Below are 26,509 nucleotides of genomic sequence, written 5' to 3' on the forward strand. Positions count from 1 at the left end.
TTAAGTTTCTATCAAAGAGAGTAGTGGCCCCTAATATTCACTTTGTCTTACAAAGGAGTTGATTCTATCACTATGATCATTCACTCAAGTGATTTTCAAACTGTTCCAGCATGCACAACTATTTGAACCTTAATGGATCTCGCTAGTTGGTATATCAAAAGTAGTTCAGTCCAAGACCTAATGTAATATCATATTCAAGTTTGGGGTTAAGTTTAACTTTCTAATTTTGCCCATTTGTCTCTAAGGTCCAGAGCATAACTAAAAATTAGTCCAAGTTCATTGTTTCTTCCAAACACCCACTAACTACTCTTAAGGCCTAACCTACCAATTAAAACAAGCTACTCCACTATTTCGACAACACATTAGTGTTAGCCTTATTAGAATAAATTCACAAAATTTATCCAATGGTTGAGAACATTCTAAATTAACACAAGCCTCCTAAGTGTCAAATTTAAGGAATAATTCATAGAAACAAACCAATTTGAACATAAAACAATGATGTACTTATATTATTCATTTATAAATGTTTATATATGTCAATCTGATTTGAGCTAAAAGCATACGTTGTCTAACAAGGTTAAGGGCACAAAACTTAAGGTTGGGCTTAGTTGGCCCTAGTCCTAAAAACGCCTTTCCAAGTTGCAATATTAGGTATTTGTATGCCATGATTAAGGTCTGGCCTCAATAAATAGTATTACAAATTAAGGGGGTCTTCAATAACATGTTGATTTTGTTTTAAAAACAAAAACAACTATCACATCAATAAAAACAACAGCAACAATGATGGTGATGATTATGGTTGAGGATGTTCCAATGGACGCTATGCCCTCATTGAAATTTTAGCAAATGCCCAACATGAGCCCTCCCAAGTTGCAATCCTTGAAGCCTTGTACTTTCTTTCAAGCCAAAGCTCCTACATGTATTTTATTTACATGAAGAAAGATCCATCTCATTCATTCTTTGAGAGGCCATTTGGTAATAACTAAATTGATTGAAATGAATGGCTTATTTATTTGTCTTTTAGTGGATAAAAATAATTACATGACAAGGATTAGACCCAAATCAATATAAGGTATTGAACATTGTTTTAAAAGGCTTAAGCCTTGAGAAGTGAGGCATACACCATGAGGTGAGACGTATAGATTTTGGCTAAGGGTTAAGCCTTTATCAAAATGAGGTGTAAGCCTTAAGGCGTAAGGTGCTACTTAAGGCATAAAAAGGTATAAGCCTCAAGTGTATCAATGATTACTTAGTGATTTTATGCCAAAAAAATACATTTTTATAGTTCAAACTATATGGAAGATACTTCAATATTTATGGACCAAAAAAAAAGAGTAAAAATGAAAAACCATTATGGAAAATCAAGTTCTATTAGTTTCTCTTAATGTTTAGGAAGTTCAATGCAAAAAAGGGTCAATCAAGTTCTTAGCTTCTCTTGAACAAATCAAGTGAGTTTTTTTATATCATTTTAAATCTAACAAACCAAGTTTGATATTTTTCTCGTTTATTTTCTTACTGGATTTATTTTTTTATTGTTTTTTTTTTTTTTTTTGCAAAGATCAAATAAACCAAGTTGGAACTTTGCATTTTGAAACATGAAAAGTAAAATGCCTATAATTGTTGGCAGATTAGTTATTATTTTATTTAATACTTATTGCTTATAAACTTCTATCTTGTGGATACTGGTAACTTTTATCATTCTAACTGGTCATGTTGTCTATTACTTGAGGGTTACACCTCGCAATACCTTGTGGCTTACACCTCACTTTTTTGGGCTAGTACGCCTCAAGTACATCTTTTGCCTTTTAAAACCTTGGTATTGAAAGCCTTTGAACTTTTTTTTTCGCACAAAAGCACTCAACAAAATCTCAAGGTTGTGTGACCCCACTAATCTTCAAGCCTAATATGGTCAGAGTTGCTCATCACTCAAATGGAAGAAGCCTCTAAGCCAGCATGGTTGTTTCATGCAAGGAGGTATGCTAGCATGTTTACAATGAGGTCTTTTCTTGCATGCAACTTAAACTTGATTTGTTATCAGTTGATGATATTATAATGTAACTTTTTTATCTTAATTAAATTTTTATTTACCTAATTTTGGAATAGGAGGCTAGCCACCTACTTGAAGGAAAAGCTTTGTTTTCCATGGCTTTGCTCATATATACCTTATTATTTAGGAAAAACCTATGTTGCTGGAAATACATGATACTAGAAGGGCTTTTAGTATAGGGTGTACGATATGAGCCCCCTTGAATTTGATAAATAACCACATGATTGGTTACCACTTTCATCATACTTGTTGATTGGTTACATTCTTTTCAATATCATCGTCAAATGATTTGCTTTTTTTTTTAATAGGAGGCTAGACTTGTTCATGGGCCACACTAGGATTGTCTCTGTATTAACAAAATGCATTCAGTTCAGAGCTTGAGCCCAACTCAACCATCAAGCCTAGGTCTTGAGTCCAAGCTCGAGACCAGCCCTCATATAAAGCCTGAAGCCCGACTATATTTTTTTTTCATTTTTTCAATAAAAAACTGTTTTATGTACATTAAAAGACCTCAAAACCCAAAAATATATGTATGTATGTATGTATGTATGTATTTTATTATATAATACATTATCAAGTTAGGCCAAGATTTTTTTAGAAAGCTCAAGCCCATCCCAAAAAAACTTGGGTCTGGTGTTTTGAGCCCAAGCCTAAGCCCACAAGCCTAAATTCATGTCCAAGCTCAACTTATAATGGCTCGAGTCAAGCTAGACCGTCGGGCTACCTAATCCATAAACAAGTCTATAGGAGGCTAACCAACCAAATGGTCAAAAGGAGAAACCCTCTTGTTTAATTGAGGGCTTTGCATGGATGATTTACAAAAGATGTGATGTTTCCCAATTATTCTTACTTTTGGCAACACATGCAGAGCATTGTCGTAGTGACTCTAACATTATTTTGGTGTAGGGTGTACATATGTGTCTTGATCTGTTAAAAATAATAACTTTGTGCATAAAATATCTAATCATAGTGTCATACATTGAAAATGTCTCCCATACATTTATATTAAATTCATGGGGAGATGCTCCAAACAATGTGTCATTAGATGTACGTACTTTTAGAGTATGTACAAAGTTTTTGCTTGCAGGGATCTGTCTAATATGATATATGATGCATTCCTTTGATGAACCTATTGATTTGACCATTTAATCCTTTTAATGCTTGACTACATTAATAATGGCCAATGTATTCCTAAAAAACCTTCAAAGTTAAAATTAATAATTTTCAACCTGACAACAGTCCAAATTATCAACCTACTTAACTTGTCACCCAAATGGCAATATGGGTTTGTCTGCCAATTACCGTGGTCATGAAAATGAAAAAGAAAAAGCAGTTCACTTGATATTTTATATGTAGTTTCATTTCTAACTTATCAATGTTTCATGGGGGATTGCTAAGGAATGCTGAAACCATGGCGGCAGTAGTAGCAGACATGTTATTTTTCTTAAACCATTGGATAATTCATCTGGTTCAAATAAAGATGTTAAAACTATAAGGGAATTTTTCTAAATTTCACCATCGACTTTTTAACATTTCTATTAAACTCACCACAACTTTTCAAAACTTCCCCAAAACCCCATGTCAGATAGTTTTTATTTTCCAATACTCACCTTCCATCAGATCATAGTTAGTGATCATTGACAGAAGTTGTCCACATAGGCAATTAAGCAATATATGTGATCAAAATACCACTAAACGGTGAATGAATTAACTTTTGGCGATTTTGTTGATGGCATAAACTTGATATGAAACGACAGAGGAAGAAGAAAGTGAATGGGTGTAAAATCATGATTGTCATGAATGGTTTATAGTTCGAAGTGCTCACAAGATTCATCTCAATTGGAAGAAGTTGTAGCAGTGCAATACATATTACAAGATTCATCTTTTAATCACTTGGTGACTGTTGTAGGAGGGCTTACCAGTGAAGTCCACATTATGGAGCTTTGATGGAGATAAATGCTATTGTTTTGGTTATAAGTTGAAGTAGCATTGAAATAGAGGATGACTTTATTTGGTAATGTTCGTTTACAACAATTGTATATTTTTTATTCATTATTGTAGGTTGGTGAGGCTCTTGGAGTAGACAAATTCCGGCTAATGTATGATCAATGGATGTTAATCAATAAGGCATGTAGAGGTAATGAAGACAAGTGCAAAAAAGTACTTTTTAGATTGTAGACTTGTAGTAAGCCAATAATCATTATTGTATAGAAGGCTTGGAACCAAATTACCTCTAAAGGATGGTAACCAAATCTAGCAAAGGTTATTGAATATGAGATTATTTTAATAGCATTTAGTCACTTTTAATGACTTTAAATTGCTTTAGTCAAATGGCTTCAATTGAGCACAAATTGGTGGGAACTATGAAACAATTCATATATACATGGATTGGTAAAAGAATATTCAATATAAGTCAAGCACAAGGGCTCTCAATCTCTCGGAAAGGGTCCTTAGTGGGTTTCAAGGAAAACCTTTGGAAGTTATAGAATACATAGGTTCAAATGTGCAGTCCAGATAAAGAGAGCATAGGCCATGTGCTTTATGCACAAAGGACATCGAGGCTAGGACCTTGTTGCAACCAACAAATTAGTGGCCATGGACAAGGGCATCTTGTCTGAACCTAGTCAAGGGGTCAATGGGTCTCATTTCATATTTTGAGGATTGAAATCACTCACCCTAACTTGTGTAATAAATTGGCTTAAGAACAATGCATCAAATTGCCTCAACTTCTTTGTATTCTTAAACAGATTAGTTGACCCAACGGAGTGTTTGATTTACTAGAGACCTTCTTCTCTACCTTGGGTTTCAAACGAGTCCTCTATGTCAAGGAAGGGGGAGAAAAGGGGAAAAGAGGGAGGAGGAGGAGAGAGAGAGAGAGAGAGAGAGAGGCATCTCGCCAAGATACTTTGATTTCTTATGTTTTAGCAAAAATGGTCATGCGTGTCATATATGCTAATTTGAATTAGTGAATATTCTATTTCTATTCTTTGTTTATATGATTACTACTATTTTTATTAATAATATCAATTTTATATATTTATTTTATTACAACTATTTATTCAGCAAATTCGATGTATTGATATGAGTTGATTTTTTGGTACGAAAAATGGAGTAGAGCATAAACCTAAATGAATTGAAGAGGCCCATTTGGGAACAAGAAAATTACATCATGATTTGGATTCGATCTTGATGAAACAATACACCAATGAGAGGTTAGTTCGATAAGTTTAGTGAGTTCTTTTTTATTTTTTATAGGGAAGCGAAGCAAAACTCGTATTTCTTGAAAAAATATAAGAGAAGTCCCTTCATTAGGAATTAGAAAAGGCCTACTATGAAAAAAGAAAGAGGGTTAGAATTGACACATTGTTTTTTTTTCGTCATTTTTTGAGCCATATGCATCCAAAGGTGCATGTACAGTTCCTAAAGAACACAATTTTGTCTTAATCAACCAACTTCATCGAGAAATATTATTTTTTTTAGGCCAAGAGGTTGATAGTGAGATCTCGAATCAACTTATTGGTTTCATGGTATATCTCATTATATAGGGTGATACCAAAGATTTGTATTTATTTATAAACTCTCCCTGTGGATGGGTAATACCCAAAATTGTTATTTATGATACTATGCAATTTGTGCAGCCAAATTACATATAATATGCATGGGATTAGTCGCTTCAATTTATCCTAATCGGATTAGAAATTTCCAAACATCTAGAATTCCCTCATGTTTGACACTAATGCATTTTTATTTGAAAGAAAAAAAAAAGGAAACTATGCCTTCGTCGTATGGTATATAAAAAAAATGAAAGAAAAAATAATGTAATAATAGCATGGCACTTTGAATTCAATATAAGCAAATTTTCTTCTTTTTCATAGCATGAGATTATATGTCGAGAGAGTAGTATGAGACAGATTGTTTTTTATTTGTTCTTATCTATCGGGTGTTCATTTTAGCGTCACAAAATTTTTTGTTTTCACATCAAAAGTATTCTTCCAATATTTATGTTAGGTTATGAAAGAGTACAAAATATTGAATATGAAGGAGCTATTATGATTTCTAGCAAGCCACCATAGAGAAATTAGTAGACACGCTACTCTTAAGAAGCAATGCTATATCATCTCGGTTCGAGTCTGAGTGGCGGCATCTTCTAAAAGATGTACAATAAATCCTATAATGAATTCAATTTATAATTTCCATTCCGCACTTAAGGCTCTGTTTGTTTGCAATGCAAGCGCCAAACTGGGGTATTTATGCACCCTGATTCGTGTTTGCGAGCATTTGTTTGACATACATAATTGTATTGATTAAAAGGGAAATTTTGTTTTTTTCTGACAGCTTTGTGTCATTTCGAGAGTGCATCACTGTACCCCTTTTTTGGATACAAACTTGTGCTCTCCTAGCTAACGTTGTAAATAGGCTATGCGTTTGTGTTGTTCCTGTGACCGAAGAGGGAGAGCCACTTGCATCCCCCCCCCCCCAATGGTAACTTCTCACCCTATCTCTAGCCATGGCATGGTCATCGCCTGTCGCCAATCAAGTAGCATATTCCTTTGTTCATCTCCTCTTGTTTTTTGACTTTGTGTCTTCATGCTGTGTCTTCCCTTGTAGACCTGACCTAAGGTAATAATAGATTAAGGTTACAAATTCTTGAGCTTCTATAGTTCTACTATTTTCTCAATTTTTTCTATCTAATAGATTTGTGTTCATCCATACACATGCATAGATCTGGGCTCCAGATATAATGCACAAGAAAGCTTCAATTGTAATATTGTTTTTTCCTTGTTTTGTTACTTCATTCTCAGATCTAGACAAGTTTCCACATCTATCCAATTTGTCTCCAACAAACGAGTATGTGCACAGTTCATCATTACTTGTGTTTATTTTTCATTCTTCTTATTGTTATGTTGTGGATTGGATGACATTCATGATAGCGAGATTGTAGTGAGAATTTCAACAGTCTAATTAGTCAATGATTATCTCCTATTTGATGTTTTCATCTATTAATAATAGGTTTTTTTTTGTGCTTTTTTATTGTTTTGGGTGCAACCTTGTCATGTGGGGTTAAGACCCATTCATTGAACTTCCATTCTAATTTGTGTGTAAACCTCCTCTAATTTATAGTCAGGTGTAGCTTAAATAATGGTTGTTCTAGTAATAATTTATTTTGAATAATGGTTGGTAGTTCCTAATGTGGATAAGATAACAGTTTGGAAAATAGTTTCCTTTAGTTTATGGCTCTATCTCATTTGAATGGTTTAAACTAGGAGCTTCTTTTAGGCTATGGATAACAGATTGGAGAATGGTTTCTTTTAGTTTGGAAAACTAATTTGTTGGTTCAGATATACTTGGATCGGTTATGACATGCATCTGATGTCTTCCTCCAATTTTCTTATTCCAAATATTTGAATAAAAAAGATTAAAACTAGCATGGGCAAAAGTAAAAAAGAAGCTTTACAAGAGATTTACAACAATGATGTAAGACTAACATAGCTATCTAAGTCTTACCTAAAAAAGAAAAGAAGGTGTCTCGAGTTAGAATGACTCTTTTACTCAAGTATTTGGCTTGACCCTTTTATGGAAATGGAAGCACTTAGAAGGTAGAAACTATAAACTAAAAACTCTTTTACTTAAGTTGCTAGCATGACCATTTCTACCAATCCACCACCTCTTTGTATTAGTATGGTTAGCTTACAAGTTGTTGGGTTACTCATGAAATCCCTACTAGAAGTTCTCTGGATATTCTTACACATTAAATCCCTAAAAGAATGATGAACTTGGGTCATTAGACTTAATCCAGGCTCACTTTGATGTTATTTCCAAATCCCATAATAAATTCCAATTCATTTATATTTGCGACATTATTTCCATAGCACAAAGTTCTTGTTCAAACTAGGATAAAAGGAAGCAACACATTAGACACCCAATTTGTTTTTATATTGTCTTATATTTGCAGTGCTTGTCATCGTTAAATAGTATACTGAATCTATGAGTCGAAGGGTGCAAGAGGTCAAAATCCTAAGGAAATGAGTGTTACTTAACAATATATTTAGTAGTGAGGCATCTTGTTTATCTCAAATTAGGATGAGAAAGCCATGTTTTGATTCTTTGTGTCATTTGCTTGTGAAATATAGTGGACTTTGGATAACCACTAATATGTCAGTTGAAGAGCAAGTTGCAATGTTTTGCACACTATAGGGCATAATGAAAGGAATAATGTCATATATGTTACCTTTGGGCATTCATAAGAGACTGTGAGCTGGTATTTTCACAAAGTCCTAAATATTGTACTCGGATTGTACCTTTTATTGGTTATACAACCAACTGGAGAACAAGTACCCCTGGAGATTAGGAATGACTCTTAGCTTATGCCATACTTTAAGGTAAGTAACAATGATTTAAACATAGTCTTTTACAATTTTCTAAACCCCCCTAAATCATGAAATTGACAAACTTTAGTTAAATGTAGGATTATGTAGGTACAATTGATGGGACCCATATCCCATGCAAAGTGCTTGTTGAAGAGCAAGGCAAGTTTTGTGGTAGGAAGGGGAAAGCAACACAAAATGTAATGGCTACAGTGACATTTGATTTAAAATTCACTTTAGGTGGGAGGTTTCAACAACTGATGCCTTGATCCACTATAATTCCCTACGAAGGGAATGCAAATTCCATGTCTCAGAAGGTAATTTACATTGCTACTTCATCCTTTCTAATACTTGAATAGTCGACTCCATTGTCTTGACTAATTGCTTATTGCCAATGGTTACTATACACAATATAGGAAAGTACTACTTAGTAAATGTCGGATACAGAAACATGCCAGGCTTCCTAACACCTTACCAAGGCATAGATACAACCTCAATGAGATATGAGGGCAGTTACCGGAATCCCCTAGGGAGATTTTCAACCATAGACATCCATCACTAAGGAATGCAGTAGAGCGTGCTTTCAATGTTTTGAATAAGCGTTGGGAAATCCTTGATGCAACACAAATTTTTAACTTTGACATGCATGTCAAGATTATTATAGCTTGTTGCGTGCTTAACAAACATATCGTAGGAATTGATCCACATGACCGATACATCCAAGAAGGGACATGTGAGGTAAACAAGTAGAATACATTTGTTGGAGATGAATTTGTGGATGAAGACGCCAATGCAAATTCTCTTGCACTAAAGCTGCAAAGAAATGAACTGGCAAGGTGGTCATCATTTAGGGACTAAATTGGGTTAGATATGTTTCGGGACTGGAGGAGATTGCGAAGATGATTAGGAGTTGTTGTTTTATTTGAATTACTTTTCATCATTTAGAACCAAGTTTTATTAATTGCAGTTCTTATGTTTAAAACCTCCAAGTTATTTGTTTTTTTTTAGATATTCATGACTTGGTATAAACTTTGGTTACAACAACACAATTTTTTACTTTGATAGCTTTATTTCTAAACTATACATGTTGTGGACTACTATAGGTGTTTTTAACATTTCTTTGTGACGGTGTATGTACATGTCTATATGTTGCTTATTTATTGCATGAAATGGAATCCTTGGTAGAGATGGTCTCTAGTAGAGATATAGAGCATCTATTGGGAACAAGAAAGATGCCCATACGGGTAAGGATGTGTTGGCTGTCTCTCAAATTGTATCAAACAAGGGTGATCGAAATCAACAAGTAAGATGGAATGATGCCATGGACAAGACACTGATTAAGCTACTTGCTAATCAAGTAGCACTGGGCAACAAAGTTGATAAGGGGTTTTAGATATCTATATACACATTAGTGTGCAATGAGATGATTGCTCATTTCAATACTAACATGAAAACACCCCACATTAAGAGTAGAATGAGAACATTAATGCCCAAATACATGGAAACCAATAAGCTATTTAGGACTAGTGGCTTTGGTTGGAATGAATCCAAGAATCAAATCATAGTTAACCTAGTTGTTTTGGATGATTACATTAAGGTAAATTTGGCTTATTTGGTAGTTTTTTTAAACTAATACTTAGAAAATGTAGCAGTTGGTCATGATGTCACCTATAATGCAGGCCAATTCAAATGTAGTGTGTGTAAAATGCAAGGTGATGGAGATGTTTTAGGAGATACAAACAATTATGGGAAATAATCATTCTATAGGTGACAAGGCTATAGCCAAATTTGAGTCCATGACTGAGTGTGATGTTGATGTTAATGGTGCTGAGGTGTATGACCCAGAGATCAATGATGATGCAACAACCCCACTAACTGTTAATGAATTCGTATGTGAAGATGGTACTTAATTAGTCTCCAACAATTGTAGGGTAGCTTCATCAAGTTCAAAGAAAAGAGTGCATGGATCAAAATCAAAGCCCAACTAGGACTTTATTGATGCAATTGACATAATGAATATCACAATGTAAAAGATTGCATTTGCATTCACTATGGAGATTAAAATGGATTTCTTAAAGCATTTATAGAGGGAAGTTATGGACTTTGAAGGATTTGACATTTAAGTTCGAAACACTGTCTTTGAGTACCTAGGTGAACATGAGAAGGAAGAAAATATTTTCCTTGCTAGGGAGAATCCATTTAGGGCTTATATGGTCATATCCATCATATCTAAGATGACTAGTTCTGGTGTGCAATTGGACATCTTGGCTTGTTAGGAAGTTTAGACAATGGAACTTTACAATTCTTTTTTTCTAGGTTGAATTTTATCATATTCTACCCTTTTTTGTTATAAACAAATGAGGTTGATACATTTGATGATTAGCCACCATCTATTTTTTTGTAGTACATCATCATGTGCTTGGTTAATAAAACATATTGGCTGTGAAACTATCTCTAACTAGTTGGTGGCAACTATAATAGGTATTATAACTCTTTAGAAGTCACTGCAATAATGGTACTTTTTTTCATGTGTGTGTCTGTGTGTGTGTGTGTGTGTGTGTTTTACTTGAAATATCTAAAGTTAATTATATTGTTGTTGCCTTATATTCATATCAATGTGTCCTTGTGATGAGTTTTGTAAGATGAAAAAAATCATATGTTATGTTCAAGGGGAGAAAGCCAAGTGTGTATTTTTATAGCTCAAGTGTCAAAAGCAAGTTGTTGAGTTAATGGGGATTTCATATTGTTCATATAACAATCGAGAAAAGTTGACAAGGTATACTATAAGTATTGTGAAGTAAAGTTGGATACAACATTTTCCTTTAAAAAATTGGTGGCAAGGCCATTCACATAAACAATCATATTTGATAGGAGACATCATTGGATTCTTGACTAGGATTGTGGCATGGGGGATGTTTAATGAACCTACTACATATTGGAAGGTAATAGATTGATTGCAACTTTATGTGAAAATGATATTATATATACAAAGAGAGAGAGAGAGAGAAAGAGAGTGAGAGATCTATAGCATTTGTCTAACTATTGTTTTTCTTACTCTGCACTTGGTAGAAAACTATAGTATATAAGTCATGCCATGCACTTTTTACCCCTACTATTGATACAGGTATCAATTGGACTGATTTGGTCCAATCCAATCCAGTCCAGTGTGAATCCATTACAAATGGACCAGGTCCAATCCAATCCAATGAATATTTTGGACCATTTTTGTCCAATCCAATCTAATAAATATTTTGGACCGGATTGGTCCAATCCAATATGTCTTGTTGGTCCATCCAATCCCTCCAAATTGAAATTGGACTTGATGAGGTCCAATCCAAAACTTGTGCATTGACACCCTTAGCTACTGGAATGAGTTTATATATAAGTCGTGCCATATGCACTTGCTAGAAAACTCACCTTTCAATAGGCCAAGAAAACTATAGCTCATTAGTGATGATTCACTCATTGGTGATGAGTAATGTATAGTAGTTGATATTAAGAAAACAATAGCTCTTTTTATGCTAACTTCTTTACATAGATGAAAAATATTTGAATACAGTCATGGAATCAACAAGGTTATGGAACAAGATAGATTGAAAATTTTTGTTGGTTCACTAAACTAAATGGGTTTATGTTGAATGTTGGATCCCATATGAAATAGTTGGTGGTGAGAGTACACCTGGACTGATTTGGGTTTTGATACTAGGATCCCTTTACTAGCCAGTTTAATCATGTCAGTTATTACCAACAGTGAGGGTTACAATTGATTATGGTTTTGATACTTGGATCCCTTGGTCAGCCTACAAATCACCAATTCTGAAACACAACTATATAAGTATAGACTACTAAGAATTGGTTTGAAATTGGACATTGAAGTTGGTCTACTAGAAAACTAAATTTTGAGTTGTTATTGATTAGACTTTACTCAATGGTGTTAATGGGTGTGAAAGTTTAAAGCTCTTATTTACTTGTTTGGTAGTGTTGATGTAGTGATTTTTTATTAGATTATAATCTTGAATGGCAAATGTTTAGGTAACTACTAATCCAAAGTAGGGACCTTTGTGGGGGTATTCTTTTAATTTGTGCATGTCCAACACTCAGGAGTTTGAGTCAAGGATGGTAACCCATATGGTTTGATGATTGTATCCAATTTGCAAGTGATTAATTAGTCACTCTTGGGCCCATAGATGCCCAATATGGATTCGTACAAAACAAATGTTTTGCTTTTATAAATGTTGAATAGAGAATTAAGAATGACAAAAGGCTTTGAACCAAAATTCAGTTCTCATGAATTTTTTGTAATTACTATTATATTATGTATTTTAAAAGGGTGGTTCTTAAATAATATAAATGATAATTTTCTTTTTAATAAAAAAGCTTATATATATATATATATAATATATATATATATATATCAAAATTATTTACATCCACTTGATATTTATGTTTTTAACAAACAATTTCCAAATTGTCTAAAATCCAATTATCCCAATGAATTGGTTTGATTCTAATTCAAAAGCATTTAATGTCTGAACTACCAAAGTATCACAAGTTCACAATAGACCGAGCTTGCCATTCTCAAAAGCATTTAAGGGTCAATTTGTTTCATCACTAGGTAACTTGTCATGCTCTACTTATTCAATAGACAGAGCTTGCCATTCTTAATTCAAATGTCTGGTCAACTGGGTTCAAATGCCCTAGGTGGATCAAATGCATGCACGGTTGAGTCTATACAATTGTTTGACAGTCCATTTTGATGCAAATAGTAGAGACAACCATTTTTGTTGACACATTTGATCAAAAGTTCAATGCAGTGGAGAGTAGGTAGTTGGAGCATTTATGTTTACTCTCATACATTGCATTGATGTCAACCAAATGCCAACAAATTTATGTCCACATTTATCTCAACCCCAGACAAACAAGAAGAGTACAAAAATGATCAACTTTGCATTCATGAACTGATAAGATGGTAAATATGCAATGTACATATTTGTATTTGCATCGCAACCAAACAAAGCCTAAAGGACATTTTTTATGATATTTTTGGCTTTAGAGCATATATTAACTCACATTTCATTTTCGATCATTTCAATTGTAATTATGATTCATTTGATGACCTTATCAATCGATGAGGACTATATGATTTGTAAAAAAAAAGGCATGATAGCTACTTTTCTTTTTTCTGTATAACATGATTCATAGTTACTCATTGGATTCATTTAGGGCATTTTTCTGTTAAGTGATTTATATGAATCATTAATGTTCCTTTTATGGAGTTTCTCCATTAGTCATATGGTTCCTAAAATAGGAAACCAAAATCATTTAAGAGAAATAATCACACAAAGTGCTATTTTTACCCAAGGCTTTGCCACTTCGGGTATTTTAACTAAAATGCATGAATCCACAATATTAGTGCCCGTTCTTCAATGCCAATGGTGAATGATGCTTGTAAGTATACTAGTATTGAGTTATGTATCTCTTTTATGTGAATCTTTATTGTCAATAGATATTTTAATCATTACATTTTGAAAAGGATAGAAAATTTTAGTACAATCAATCATTTATTAATTGGGTCATTTTACTTTTGTGAGATCCAATATGTGAATGAAAAAATAAATGTTTTATGAAAAACTTCTTTTACTTTTAGAAATTATCACAGGCATCAATTGATTCAGCAATTGGATCATTTGAGTCATTAGTCTAGGGTTTATCTTTTTAACCATAAATATTCTTTCGAGAGCGGTATTAGCTAACAAGGCATGGGGGTTGTATTGGAATTGGGACCTGAAGGAAACTTGGGCATTTATTACTTGGACCATATTCGAAATTTATTTATATGCTAGAACAAATACAAAATTGTGATGTGAAAATTCCGCAATTGGGATCAATCTATTAGGAATAGGGCTACTAGTTATGGGTCATATACATTTTGATGTAATTGAAGAAATGACCTGACAAATACAATGCATATGGTGTATATAATGAAATGTTGAGTAAGTTTTTGAAAATCATTTGAATCAATCAAATGGTTCTCAAAAACATTATTTGGAGGGGTGTAATGTGGAATCTAAAAACACTGTTTGTCTTTTTATGCTAGACAACTCGTAGGGGGCTCTCTAGAGGTTTTGAAAAGTTATGATGAGTTTAAGAGAAACGCAAAAAAGTCATGGCGAGTTTTTAGATAATATCCTAAAATATAAAAAATGAGTTAAGATCAAAACAAACTATTTTGCATCAAAATAAACTTAAAACAATAAATAATACAATCAATACAGATATTACACATTAACATGTGTAAATTGGTTAAACTGTTAATATATTTGCATTTGACATGTATAAAAAAATGAACTGATCAATGGGATATTTGGTAAAAGGCAAAAGAATTGTTATCTCAATGTATAGGTTTTATGTTGTGTGTGATAAGGTTTGTGGTTGAAATTGAAATTGAAATCCTTTAAAATAAGAATCTGAATGGTCTATTGCCATAGTCTATTTGGTTCAAACATGAATCAAAGTGGGAATTAGAATTAGTTGGAATGGGATTTCTTTCCCAAGGGAGGGGGTATGGCCATTCCCTCAAATGGGGGAATGCCATTCCACGAGGAATGGGAATGGGGTTTTGATTCCACCTAACCAAACAATTACAGACCCATGTTCTCATGAACCAAACGGGCCCTATGTATTGTCACATCATATACAAAGTGTCATTTCAAATAAAAAAACATGTGTATGCCAAACATCAAATTTGAAGTTTTAAGTAAAAATATCAATCTACATTGATATTTTGTATTATAACCCAAAATATACTGACAATACAATGCCCCGTTCCAAACACCTCCTAACTAATTATATTTAGGGAAAATTCCATATCAGTACCCTAACCTTTGGGAGTAGTTTCAAGTTAGTATGAGAAAAACTTTAAAACACTGTCAAGTTAGTCCCTATCATTAACCAATTGTTAATTGACATATAAAAGGACATAAATGTCTTTTGTCTATCATATAATTTTCTTTATTTACCACACCCGTATAAACCTCACCAGACCATTCAAAACACCTATATTTGTTAGGGCACTCCGCAAAATGCCTTTTACTCCCCACAATTATAACAACTACCACTACCACCAAAAAATCAACAACCATTGTAGCGATTACTTTCTGCTCTTGTTTTCAATCATCGTGACCAATGTGAGAATTTATTTGGCCAAAATGTCCTGAGTTCTATGACAGCTTAGATGAATTTAGACCACAACATGCTATTCTACAATCTCTACACTACACTACTCTACCTCTGACTGTGACTGTGAAAGAACATTAAGATGGAGATATAGCCATGAAGGTTATTCTGCATATATGAAAAAACAAAATGTCCAATGTTTGATAGATATTTTTTAGTGAAATGAATATAAACCCACTTAAGTTGGGATTAGAACTTGTTAATTATAACAAAATAACCAAATGGGTCTATGTGGACAAGAAAGAAATTGAAGTTATCGCCTTTGTGCCATTAGTCTTGTCGTTGCCTTTCTCATCGAAATGCAACATATCGAACGCTGCACCATGGTTACCATTGAATCCTTTTCTCGGTGGTACCGTAGTTCTCTTTTGGTCCTTTGTACTCTTATCCAGGTTTTGGCGAAGGCGGTGGGGACTTCGTCGACTTGGACCCACGGCCGCCGCTGATGCCTTGGTGGTGGTTGCCACTGTGAGTCTTTCCTTTCTTGGGCAAAGAGGTTGAGGTGATACCTCTGCTCTACCTCCAATACTTTCCTCTTTTGCCTCGCTACTGACATTTTTGTGGAAAAGGAAATGACATCTTTGGCTTTCTTGATGGAGTAATAAATAGTGTTGCCTAGAAGGGACGAGGAATCAAAAGTATAAAAGGCTCTGAATGCTTCATTGCTTTTTGCTTCCCCCTCCTTAAACCTTTTCTATATCATCTCTAAGCCTTATCAGATTTCAATTTTCCATCTTTGTTTTTATATTGATGCATAGTGTGTTAGTTGATAGAGGGATTAGGGTTTTACATCAAGATATCAAGTACCATTTCATCTGTGGGTTTCTTTGAAACTAATTAGAATGTCACCATAGGAAGCATAGAAATGTGGTTGGACCCTCGTAGTATTCCAGTTACAAGGACTAGTACAAACCCACCCAAACACATTCTAAAATTAGAACTTCAAACTCTCGAGTCTCAAGACATTAACCCTAAATAAATCCCTACAAATTGAATATGTCTTCAGTTTGAAACCAATAACTTACTACAAATAGTGCATTGTAAATCTGACCATCTTTCCTTTTGTCCCCCCTCTCTCTCATACCATTAATTTTCTCCTAGAGCTTCTAACTAAGTCGGTCACCCGCATTTGTAGCTTGGTGGAGCCATGCAGATGCCCATAGCAATTCTTCATGAACGATGTTTTTTATTAAGGATAATTTTAACATTTTTAAAACTTTCAAGTACATATCATCACGTGATACAAATAACTGACGGACTATTAATGGAGGACCAATTGAATAGTTTTTGAAAATTTGGATATTGTAGTGATATATTTTGAAACTAACCCTACTAACATGGAATTTTCCCTTATATTTAAAGAAAGAAAAATATCAACTAATCAAATAATTATATTTCAAGCTTTCCCTCTCATTGTTTACAAAAAATAAAAAGGTTTTCCCTCGTTTTTTTTACGAGGCTAACCCAGCCAAACACAATTACAAATCGGGATGTGTCCGATTTGAGATTGAATACCCTTACACCAGGTTTTACACCGAGTTATAACCTAATTATTTGTAGCTTGGTGGAGCCATGCAGATGCCCATAGCAATTCTTCATGAACGATGTTTTTTATTAAGGATAATTTTAACATTTTTAAAACTTTCAAGTACATATCATCACGTGATACAAATAACTGACGGACTATTAATGGAGGACCAATTGAATAGTTTTTGAAAATTTGGATATTGTAGTGATATATTTTGAAACTAACCCTACTAACATGGAATTTTCCCTTATATTTAAAGAAAGAAAAATATCAACTGATCAAATAATTATATTTCAAGCTTTCCCTCTCATTGTTTACAAAAAATAAAAAGGTTTTCCCTCATTTTTTTTATGAGGCTAACCCAGCCAAACACAATTACAAATCGGGATGTGTCCGATTTGAGATTGAATACCCTTACACCAGGTTTAAGCTTAGGTTGACCTCAACCCAACCCAACATTGACCGAGTTATAACCTAACCGACACGTGCCCTGAGTTATATCTTATTTTGGTGTTGGTTTACTGGTTTAAAAGACCTGAAGGCATGCGAAATGTAAATGTTCTAATTTTGAGTTAGTCAGATAGTCGTACCAGATGTCTGGTTGAGTTAGGTGGTGTTTGGCATTGGTAACATTTTCTAAGAAAACGGTGCCACATAGGCACTATGTTAAAGAAAATGGTGCTTGGAACAACAGATGGCCAGATGGTTGTTTGGTTTCGTTTTTCTAAAAAACGGGGACAAAACAACCACACCTTGGAAATCGAGAAGACGTGGTCAGAAGCAATGATGGAGTTGACATTTCCCCAAATTACTTATCATTGCTGCCAACAATAACATGATGTGGCGATTACGTGGCATCCAATGTGGCACAACTTTGAATTTTTATGGTGCATCTCAATGCACCACAAATTTTGTTTTTCACTTGTTAAACAAACCCTAACACAGTTTGTTTTCTTCCCACTACTATTGCCCTCTTAGTCGGCAGTAGACGTCAAACTCATTGCCAAAGGTCAAACTTTTTGTCGTTTTTAGCTACTGGAGGTCAGATTGCTATGTTCAGACCATTTGTCTTCTCTTTAGAATCGTCGAGGTTAGGCTGTTGTTATTGCTCTCCTAGTCAGTAGTAGACGTTGAACTCATCGTCGGAGGCTGGACTTGTTGTTTTTAGTTGTCGGAGGTCAGACTACTATGCTTAGACCATTTTGTCTTCTCTTTGGAACCGCCAAGGTTGGGCTGTTGTGTTTAGACCATTTGTCGTTCTTAGCCGCCAGAGGCCAAACTTCTTCCCACTGCTATTTTTCAGCTGCTGAAGTTTTTGTTATGGTTATTTTTGTATCATCAATTAACGTTGCTCATGGCCATTGTTAGAGGAGTAGGATAGCATATACCCAAGAGAAGCACTAGATAATGGGTACAAGTGCAGAAAACAAACTTGAAGCATTGAATACCTTTTATGGAAAAACATTCTACTGTTAGCACCGTTTTCTAAGCATGTGAGAAAATGGTGCCATACTCCCAGCAACAATGCCAAACACCTACTTAAGGGGTGTTCTGTAGTGTGGATGAAAAATTTGTGCACCACACTACAATCCACAGTTGTTTTGAACTATGGACAAACTATGTGGGTTGGACCAGTCCACACCCACAATGTTGTTCTGTACCACACTTTTTGATTTCATGTATCTCATATACATTTTATGAATGATCTACATAATCGATCATAAATGTCTAATTTTTGCATTTTATATGATAAATATATTGAAAAAAGGCATTGATAAATTAACATTAATCAATAAATATCAATTTTAATAAAAATGATAGTAAAATAATTAAAGAATAAAAAATAATTTAAATATTTAAAATTATTATTTTATTGATAAAAACTTTAAAATAATAATATTTAAATAAATAAAAAAATAGTGAAAAAGGAGCACCATTGGACTTGTGCTAGAATTAACATTAAAATTATTATTTTTTTGATAAAATATTAAAACAATAAAATTAAAATATTATCATTTTAAATTTTAAAAATCAAAAAGAAAGAAAAATATGTAAAAGAGATGTACTGTATCAAAATATAATGTGGAAATGTTATGGACCGGTCACATCCATGAGATATAAGTGTGACCGATATTTTGAGTTGTGGGCGGGGATGGTCCACGACATATTGTAGGCCAACCCTCCCATCCACAACCAATAGAACGGTGAATTCACCCGGTGGCATGGACCGAAATGGTCCATCCACGAGATGAACACACTACCCAACGCCATCTTAGTATAGTTGAGCCGGATGTCTGTGTTGCCTGGTCCGTGGTCCAGTTGGCAAATCGGGTCAATGTCCGATCTGAGTCTGACAACGGTGATACTGAGTTGAGACTAGGCCGTCAGAAGACTCAGGCCGGAACTCGGAAGCAGTAATTTTAATTTTAATTAATTAACAAATTACAGATATGTCAGTCAGTTGAAGCCAAAGAGTAGTGGGGAGAGGGACCTTCCGGGTTCCGACCTTGCTCGCTGTCTTGCCAGCAATTTGATCCGAAGAGGCGAAGAATATTTAAAAACAAAGAGATCATAGGAAAACTACTTTTGATGATGTTTGTATCGGAGTCTCTCTAATGAATTCTTCTACTGCATCGGTCTCTCCTTCTCCCTCTACTTCGTGGTTCTCCAACCTTGTTCGCAGTCGCTCTGGTAACCCTGGAAACCCTAACATGTCCAACAACTCAAATGCAGCCGATGGAAGTGGTTCTTTGAAGCGGAAGAATAATCAGTTACGAGGCGTTCTATTTAAGTACGGGCCCAAACCCGTACAGGTCTGCTCTTGAGTGCTCCTCTCTTTTTCTTTCCGCTTCGGAGTTCGGACAATTGGTTTCCAAGTTCGCGTTATGTTAATTTGTGGAGTGTGATTTTGATATTTAGATGCTCTAAACAATGCTATTTTTCTAACCATGACGATGATAGAATGCTTGCTCATGGGATGACTAAAATAATAGATTTGGTCATTCAATATGGAGAACTCAGAGGGAGGATTATAGTTTGTTCTTTGCTCGACCAAGAACTATTTTTCCCTCACGTGGTTCATGGGTTATTGGGTTTCGTTATTTGAATTAGAATTACTTGATCAGCTGATTCAAGGCTGCAAACTAAACTCGATTGCATTGATTGATATGGTAGAAAATTGTATTAAAATAATTCCATCAGTTTGGTGTGAGAAGATCGTTATTAAGGTTGTGATCCCAATAGTGGCATATTCGTATGTGTTCAGTATGAAAATAAAAAGCCTTCAAATGATCAATTTTACAAGACTTAAATACGTTTAATTTATTAATTACTTTTAGTTTTTAAGAGCATTATAGGGGTGCAAAGGGATCGGATCATATTCGAATCAGGGTAATATCCGAGTCCAATTCGACACTGTTCATGCCGGATCTGATTTGGTCGGATCTGATAGGCCTTGATTTGAATTCAAATCCTATTGGTAATTCGGATCATTGGATCTGATCCGATCCGACTTGTTTTCTTTAAAAATTAATAATTTATTAAAAGAAAAATAAAATATACCAATTTAAATAAAGTAAAAACAAAAATACAAGTATTTTTTTAATTATTTTCGTCATATATATACACGTTTTTATAAAAAAATAATATAACAAATTTATAAAAATACAATATAAATAATATATTTATAAATAAACAAATAACACACACACATATATGTATATATATATGCATTATATATTTGTATTTATAAATATATAATATATATCGGATTGGATCTTCTCGGATCGGACAGGGGGGATTTGAATCCGATCCGATCCGAATTTTGATTGGATCCTATTATCTGATCCGAAGACCCACACAAGGGTTATTCGAATTCGACCAAATAGGATTGGATCTCAGATCGGGTCAAATTGTGATCCTATCCATTTGCACCCCTAAGCCTTAAGCCCTGGGACCCTAGGATCTGTTTGTTTCTATTTTTCTTTTTCCGTTGGATTCTATCATTGGACAACATAAAGTTGTGGTTGCTTCCTAATAGTAGTGAATTCCATGGCTTTTAAAACCAACCTAGAGACCGAACCGGTCTGGGGTCCGGTTACCAGGTCGAACGGTCGGCCCGTTCTGACAAAAAAAAATGGGGTCAAAACCGTTCGAACAGTTAACCGCCCGTGTCAGCGGTTTGCTGACCAAAATCAACGGTTTTTGGAGAAAATCTGGTTTTGGGGAAAAACGGAAACCGGTCACCTAACTGGTTCCCGGTTTTTCCGGTCCGAATGTCCGGTCCAGTCCAGTTTTGAAAACCATGGTGAATTCTGTTAAATATATTATGGGTTGTGGATAAAATTTTATTTTCATTTCAGTTTGGGGGGGGGGGGGAGCATGAGCAAGGTGTATTTGTTAATGCCTTAATTTCAAGTAGTTGGAGGAGTTTGTAGAATTGTTTGCTAAAACAGTTACCATTTACCAAATATCATTTATTAGTTTTTGTTAGTTTGTTCAGCATCCAACCTCATCCATCACTTATTTCTAAAGGAAAAACATATTGGTCCTTGCAAGCAGGTTATGGAGTCATAGATATGAGTTTGTAATTAATGTTTTTCTTTGTTGAACAGGTTGCATTCAAAACGGGTGACTTCAAACAGCAAGTCATTTTTATTGGTGGATTAACTGATGGTTTTCTAGCAACTGAGTATGTTTTTGCGATTTTTTTGATAGTTAGCATATTCCATGTACTTGGTCTCCCCCTTTTGTTCTATTTTCATCATTTTGTACATTGAACTAACTAGTGGTTTTCTAGCAACCGAGTTTGTATTTGCAATTGTTTTTTGGATAGTTTCTATATTCCATGTACTGGGACTCCACCTTTCCTTCCATTATCATCATTTTGTACATTGAACTAACTGGTGGTTTTCTAGCAACTGAGTATGTTTTTGCATAGTCAATATCCTAATCTGTAGAAAAAGAAATGCCCGGGAATCCCAACTAATATGGTAGCCCTCCCAACCTCAATTGATGAAAAGAGAAGAAATATAAAGAAAGATAATCTAGTTAAATAGTTGCCTCTATGATATGGCTGCATGCTTTTGCCTTAAATATAAAAAACTTGCATTTAGGTACTTCTCTTCCAAATAATGGTTATTCTTTTTTTGACTATTATAAATGCCTTATGTGCACCAATATGTTGAAAGACTGTTCCAATTAAATTCATGTTGCCTCCAGAAGGCTTAAATCACATGGGGCAAGGAAAACAAAATAATTGAAACAAGAAAACCAATGCTGTTGGTAGGCCTGTCCACAATATAAAATACCCCTACGAACTTTACTTTCCGTTCAGTCATAATCAAGTTTGATGGCTGAACTAAGAGCCTATGTGAACAGTTGTTCATTCTAGAGGCCAGCAATTCAACCTCTCTAATTGGATGCAACAGCATCCATGGGGCCCCATTAGAAATCTTTAATCACTCAATACCAATTTGGAGATCATTTGTATCTCTCCAGACCTAATGAATTTCTAAGAATGAATCTCTGAAAACAGTGAGGTATTAGAAAAAGTAAGTTTACTAAATATTCTAGGGATCCTTGTGGGTTCCACATAAGTTCTAACACCAGTTCAGTGGGTTTGGGGTTTCTAGAATGGGGTTCCTTACTTTTGTGCATAGTATGGAGACCTCTCAATCTGGAAGGTGCAAAGTTGAAGTTGTTCAGATCTTTACGGCTTCAAGGTCAAACTAATAATCAATTCATCATTTTGTAAATTTAAAATTGGTGATTTGCTAATTGTGTTTGATGTGTGAAAGGTTTCTAGGGACATGCTGGAAGGTCTATTCTAGAAAGTTTCTCTCTTAAGGTGACGAAGAGGATAGTTTTGAATGCCTATTATTATTAATTGGTGATACCAGCCAGGTCATGTGGAAATTGAACATGCCGTGGCCATCATGTGGACAGAGATACTGAAGTGCAAGCCTTGAAGCTTTCTCAAGTTTTTTTTTTTTTTGATAAATGAATAATGATTTTATTACTTAAGGAAGGAAGTATACATTCTCCCTAAGAGGAGGCACAAGATGTTACCTCCCCTTAGAGATGAGAACATAACCACACTCTTAACAGGATACAGTCATAAGGTAGCCCAAAATAATCCAGCCCTTGAGACCCCTTGTTTAGCCAAAGAATCAGCCATAGCATTTTCCGATCTGCTAACCCACTGAAAACTGACTGACATGTTCTTTGTGAGCCACTTAACTTCCTTGAGAAGATCCTTGTATCCCCAAAATACTGTATCTGGATTCAACAACCAGCCCACTACTACCTTAGAGTCTCCCTCGACTATCAAATCTTCCACTCCTAGTTGGTTGGCAACCTGTATTCCTTTTTCCGCAGCCAGTATCTCAGCTCTTGTAGAACCGCTAGATCCCATTGGACCTGAAACTAGGGATAGGATGTTGCTGTCCTTATCTCTTAAGATCCCTCCTATCCATGAAGGTCCTGGATTACCTTGACTACTCCCATCAAAATTCAGCTTTACCACACCCTCTTTAGGAGGTTTCCAAACTGCTTTTAATCTATTCTTTTTGGAGGTTGTGGAAGCCACCTCTATCCAACTTTTCCAAAGATCATCAAAGGAGTAATCCCTAAACAAATCTGAAGTTTTCAGCCTGTCCTTGTCAAAATACATTCCTTTACTTTTTCGATTCTTCTTTCGTTTTCTTGGAATATTCTAGCATTCATTTCCTCCCAGATAGTCTACAAAGTGGATGCTCTGATGCACTTCCACATTAGTTTCCCTTAGTTGACCACCCAAAAGTAGATGGATCAAAAAGCAGAATTACTTCAGAGGGCAAGTTCCACCTATACCCAAATAACATTTTTTTTTGGAAAAGGTAAAGTAATTTTATTCAGCTCAAAAACATATAAGCTGGGTTCAGACCCAGAAGGACAGCCTGAAAATCACAGCTGTTACACTTTCCACCAGAAATCAGAGCAATAAAAAGAAATGGGCTTACCAGCCTATTTTATGGGGATATTCCAGCGAACTATGGTTGATTCCGACGATGGTTTCTTCCCCGAATCTTCATTGAGAATCCTTTGAGATCCGACTGGGGATATTCCGCTGGCTTCTTTTACCAGGTAGTGGAGGAAGTTTTGTTGGTACTGATGCTTCGTAAAGCCCATTCTAAGAAATCTCCTGGAGGGATGAGGAGATGGGAAGTGAATAACTGGTATTGAAGAGAAGGGGAGGATGCGAGGGCGAGAGTTAATTTTTCATACAGCAAAGCAGTGTCTACAGGTGCATGGCCTGGATTTGGCTCTTCGGAGTTGAAAAAATTGGAAGATAGAGTGATAGTAGTGACAGAGTCCCAAGTCCCAACCAGTTGAAGAGAGAAGGAGCTTCCCGCGTAACTGTCTGGTGGGAAGATTTAGATGGGGAATGGGAGTTAATGAGGTGGAAACTTGGGCGTGCAGATTATGGAAGGAGGTGGGGGGAGTAAGGGTGAAGAAAATGGCTGACGATTTATTCCTTTTCATATGTTCCTCGAGAGCTGATGCAGAGTGGATATTACAAAATGGTCCATGGCGGATGGGGAATAATTTTCTCCTGTTTGACTGGTGGGGTGCAAGTGCGGGATGTATCTACCCGGAGCCTGACTCAGTTTTGGATTATCAAGAATTGATTTGGGTAAGGGTATTTGGCCTTCCCCTCCTGCTTTGGTGTCCAAGTGTTATCAGAGCTATAGGAGATGTGTGTGGGGGTTTCATTGAGGCTGATGATTCTCCTTCAGAGGTAGTAACGTGTGAATGGGTGAGAATGAAGGTGCACAGGGGAGACTCTATTCTGAACAAAGTGGAGATCGCTGTGGGAGAAGCTCTGTTTTCAGTTCAAATATGGCCTGAGATTCTACCGTCTGTGAGCTGATGGAAACGGGAGGATTGGGGAGGAGAGAAGTCACACAGAGAAAGAGAATGGGAATCGGAGATTTCAAGAACCCTTGTTCTGGAGGATGTTGGAGAAAACATGCAGCATCAAACGAACCAGAATGTTCGTCTTCCAGAATTCTGGTCACCGACGACTTCTCCGGCTGTTGGTGAAGATGGGGAAGGAGAAAGAGTTAGCTCTAATCCTAGCCATCCGATCTTGGAGGACTTGAAGGGCCAGGATGGGCGGAGTAGGAAGAAGAGTGAAGGTGACGGTCCTTATTCTTGCCTTGGGACAAATGGGTGGAGCTTGGGACTTGATGAATTAAAGGAGTTAATAAAGCAGTGCATAGTGGAGATGCACGTGGCTCCCATGGAGCAAAGTGCGCTGGAAAGTCAAAAGACATTAAGACAGTCCCAAGGTATTGAGCAGTGCTTGGGCCAACAAGAGTTAATGAAGTCTCAGACGCAGAACATGGACTGTCTAAATCCGGATAGGGGTACACCGCAGGCCTTAAACAGTGGGGGTGGGCCGAGAGCAAATAGTGAGCCCAGGCCCCTCTTCCATAGGGATGATCCGTGTCGCCTGAACCAAAACAAACCTGGTTGATTCAGTTAGCCTCCAAAGAGGACCGAGTTCAACTGGGACAACCAGGGTCGTGAGTAGGCACCCTTGCTGGTGGAGCTGAATGGTGGTGCCGATGTGTGATTCGTCCAGGGTCAACCCCCCTAGTTCTCAATGAAAGGATGTTTCAAATTTCTTGGAGGGAAGTCGCCCAGATCGCTTTCAACTTGCACTGGCGAGGGTGGAAAACACAGTTGAAGCTGATCCAATTGCAATGGTGGATTCCAACGAGCAGTTCGAAGAAAGGAGGGAGAAGCTTTATCAACTTTCTCCACAGGAGGGGGTGGGGAAGTGATTTCGATTCAAGGAAAGTGGATGGTAGTCCAGCACAGTTGGGTAATACCAAAGAAAAGAATCCTGAATTACTGTTCCAGGGAGGTATGTTGTCCAATCTTCCTAGTTCCTCTACTTGGGTTTCGTCGAAGCTCTTGGGATTAGGGAAATTTTTAGGAGTTTCAATGGAGGGGATGGAGGAGGAAACGATTAAATATCTGGAGGGGATTGAATAGCGAGTTATCTTAGAGAGAGGGAAGCTGACAGCAAAGAAAGGAAGTAAGAATTCGAAGAGGAGTAGAGAGATGATGAGGTTGACCTGGGGATTAAATGATAAGGCCGGCAGTAGTGAGGGATCGGGGGGGGGGGGAGTAATTTGGGGGGTGGTTTGTTTTTTTTTTGTTCTCATCATGGATTTAAAATTTCTGTCTTGAAATGTAAGAGGGCTGGGGTCGGGAAGGAGGAGAGTTGTGGTGTGTGCTTCTCTGAAGAGGTCAGGTTCGAAGGTTATCATGCTGCAAGAA

At 35.8% G+C, this 26,509-nt stretch overlaps 1 protein-coding gene across 1 annotated transcript in view; it reads left to right on the forward strand.

The window, feature by feature from the left end:
- Positions 1-19,571: 19,571 nt before the first annotated feature.
- Positions 19,572-26,509, forward strand: part of LOC148861787 (alpha/beta-Hydrolases superfamily protein) — a 51,278-nt gene continuing 44,340 nt past the window's right edge. The window contains exons 1-2 of the mRNA XM_088983699.1: positions 19,572-19,989; positions 21,790-21,866. Coding sequence (XP_088839825.1) covers positions 19,792-19,989; positions 21,790-21,866 — 275 coding nt within the window. The 5' untranslated portion in view covers positions 19,572-19,791. The remainder of the gene's footprint in view (positions 19,990-21,789; positions 21,867-26,509) is intronic.

The sequence above is a fragment of the Nelumbo lutea genome, chromosome 4 (assembly GCF_056320005.1).
Source record: "Nelumbo lutea isolate HS-2025 chromosome 4, American lotus-T2T, whole genome shotgun sequence".
NCBI lineage: Eukaryota > Viridiplantae > Streptophyta > Magnoliopsida > Proteales > Nelumbonaceae > Nelumbo > Nelumbo lutea.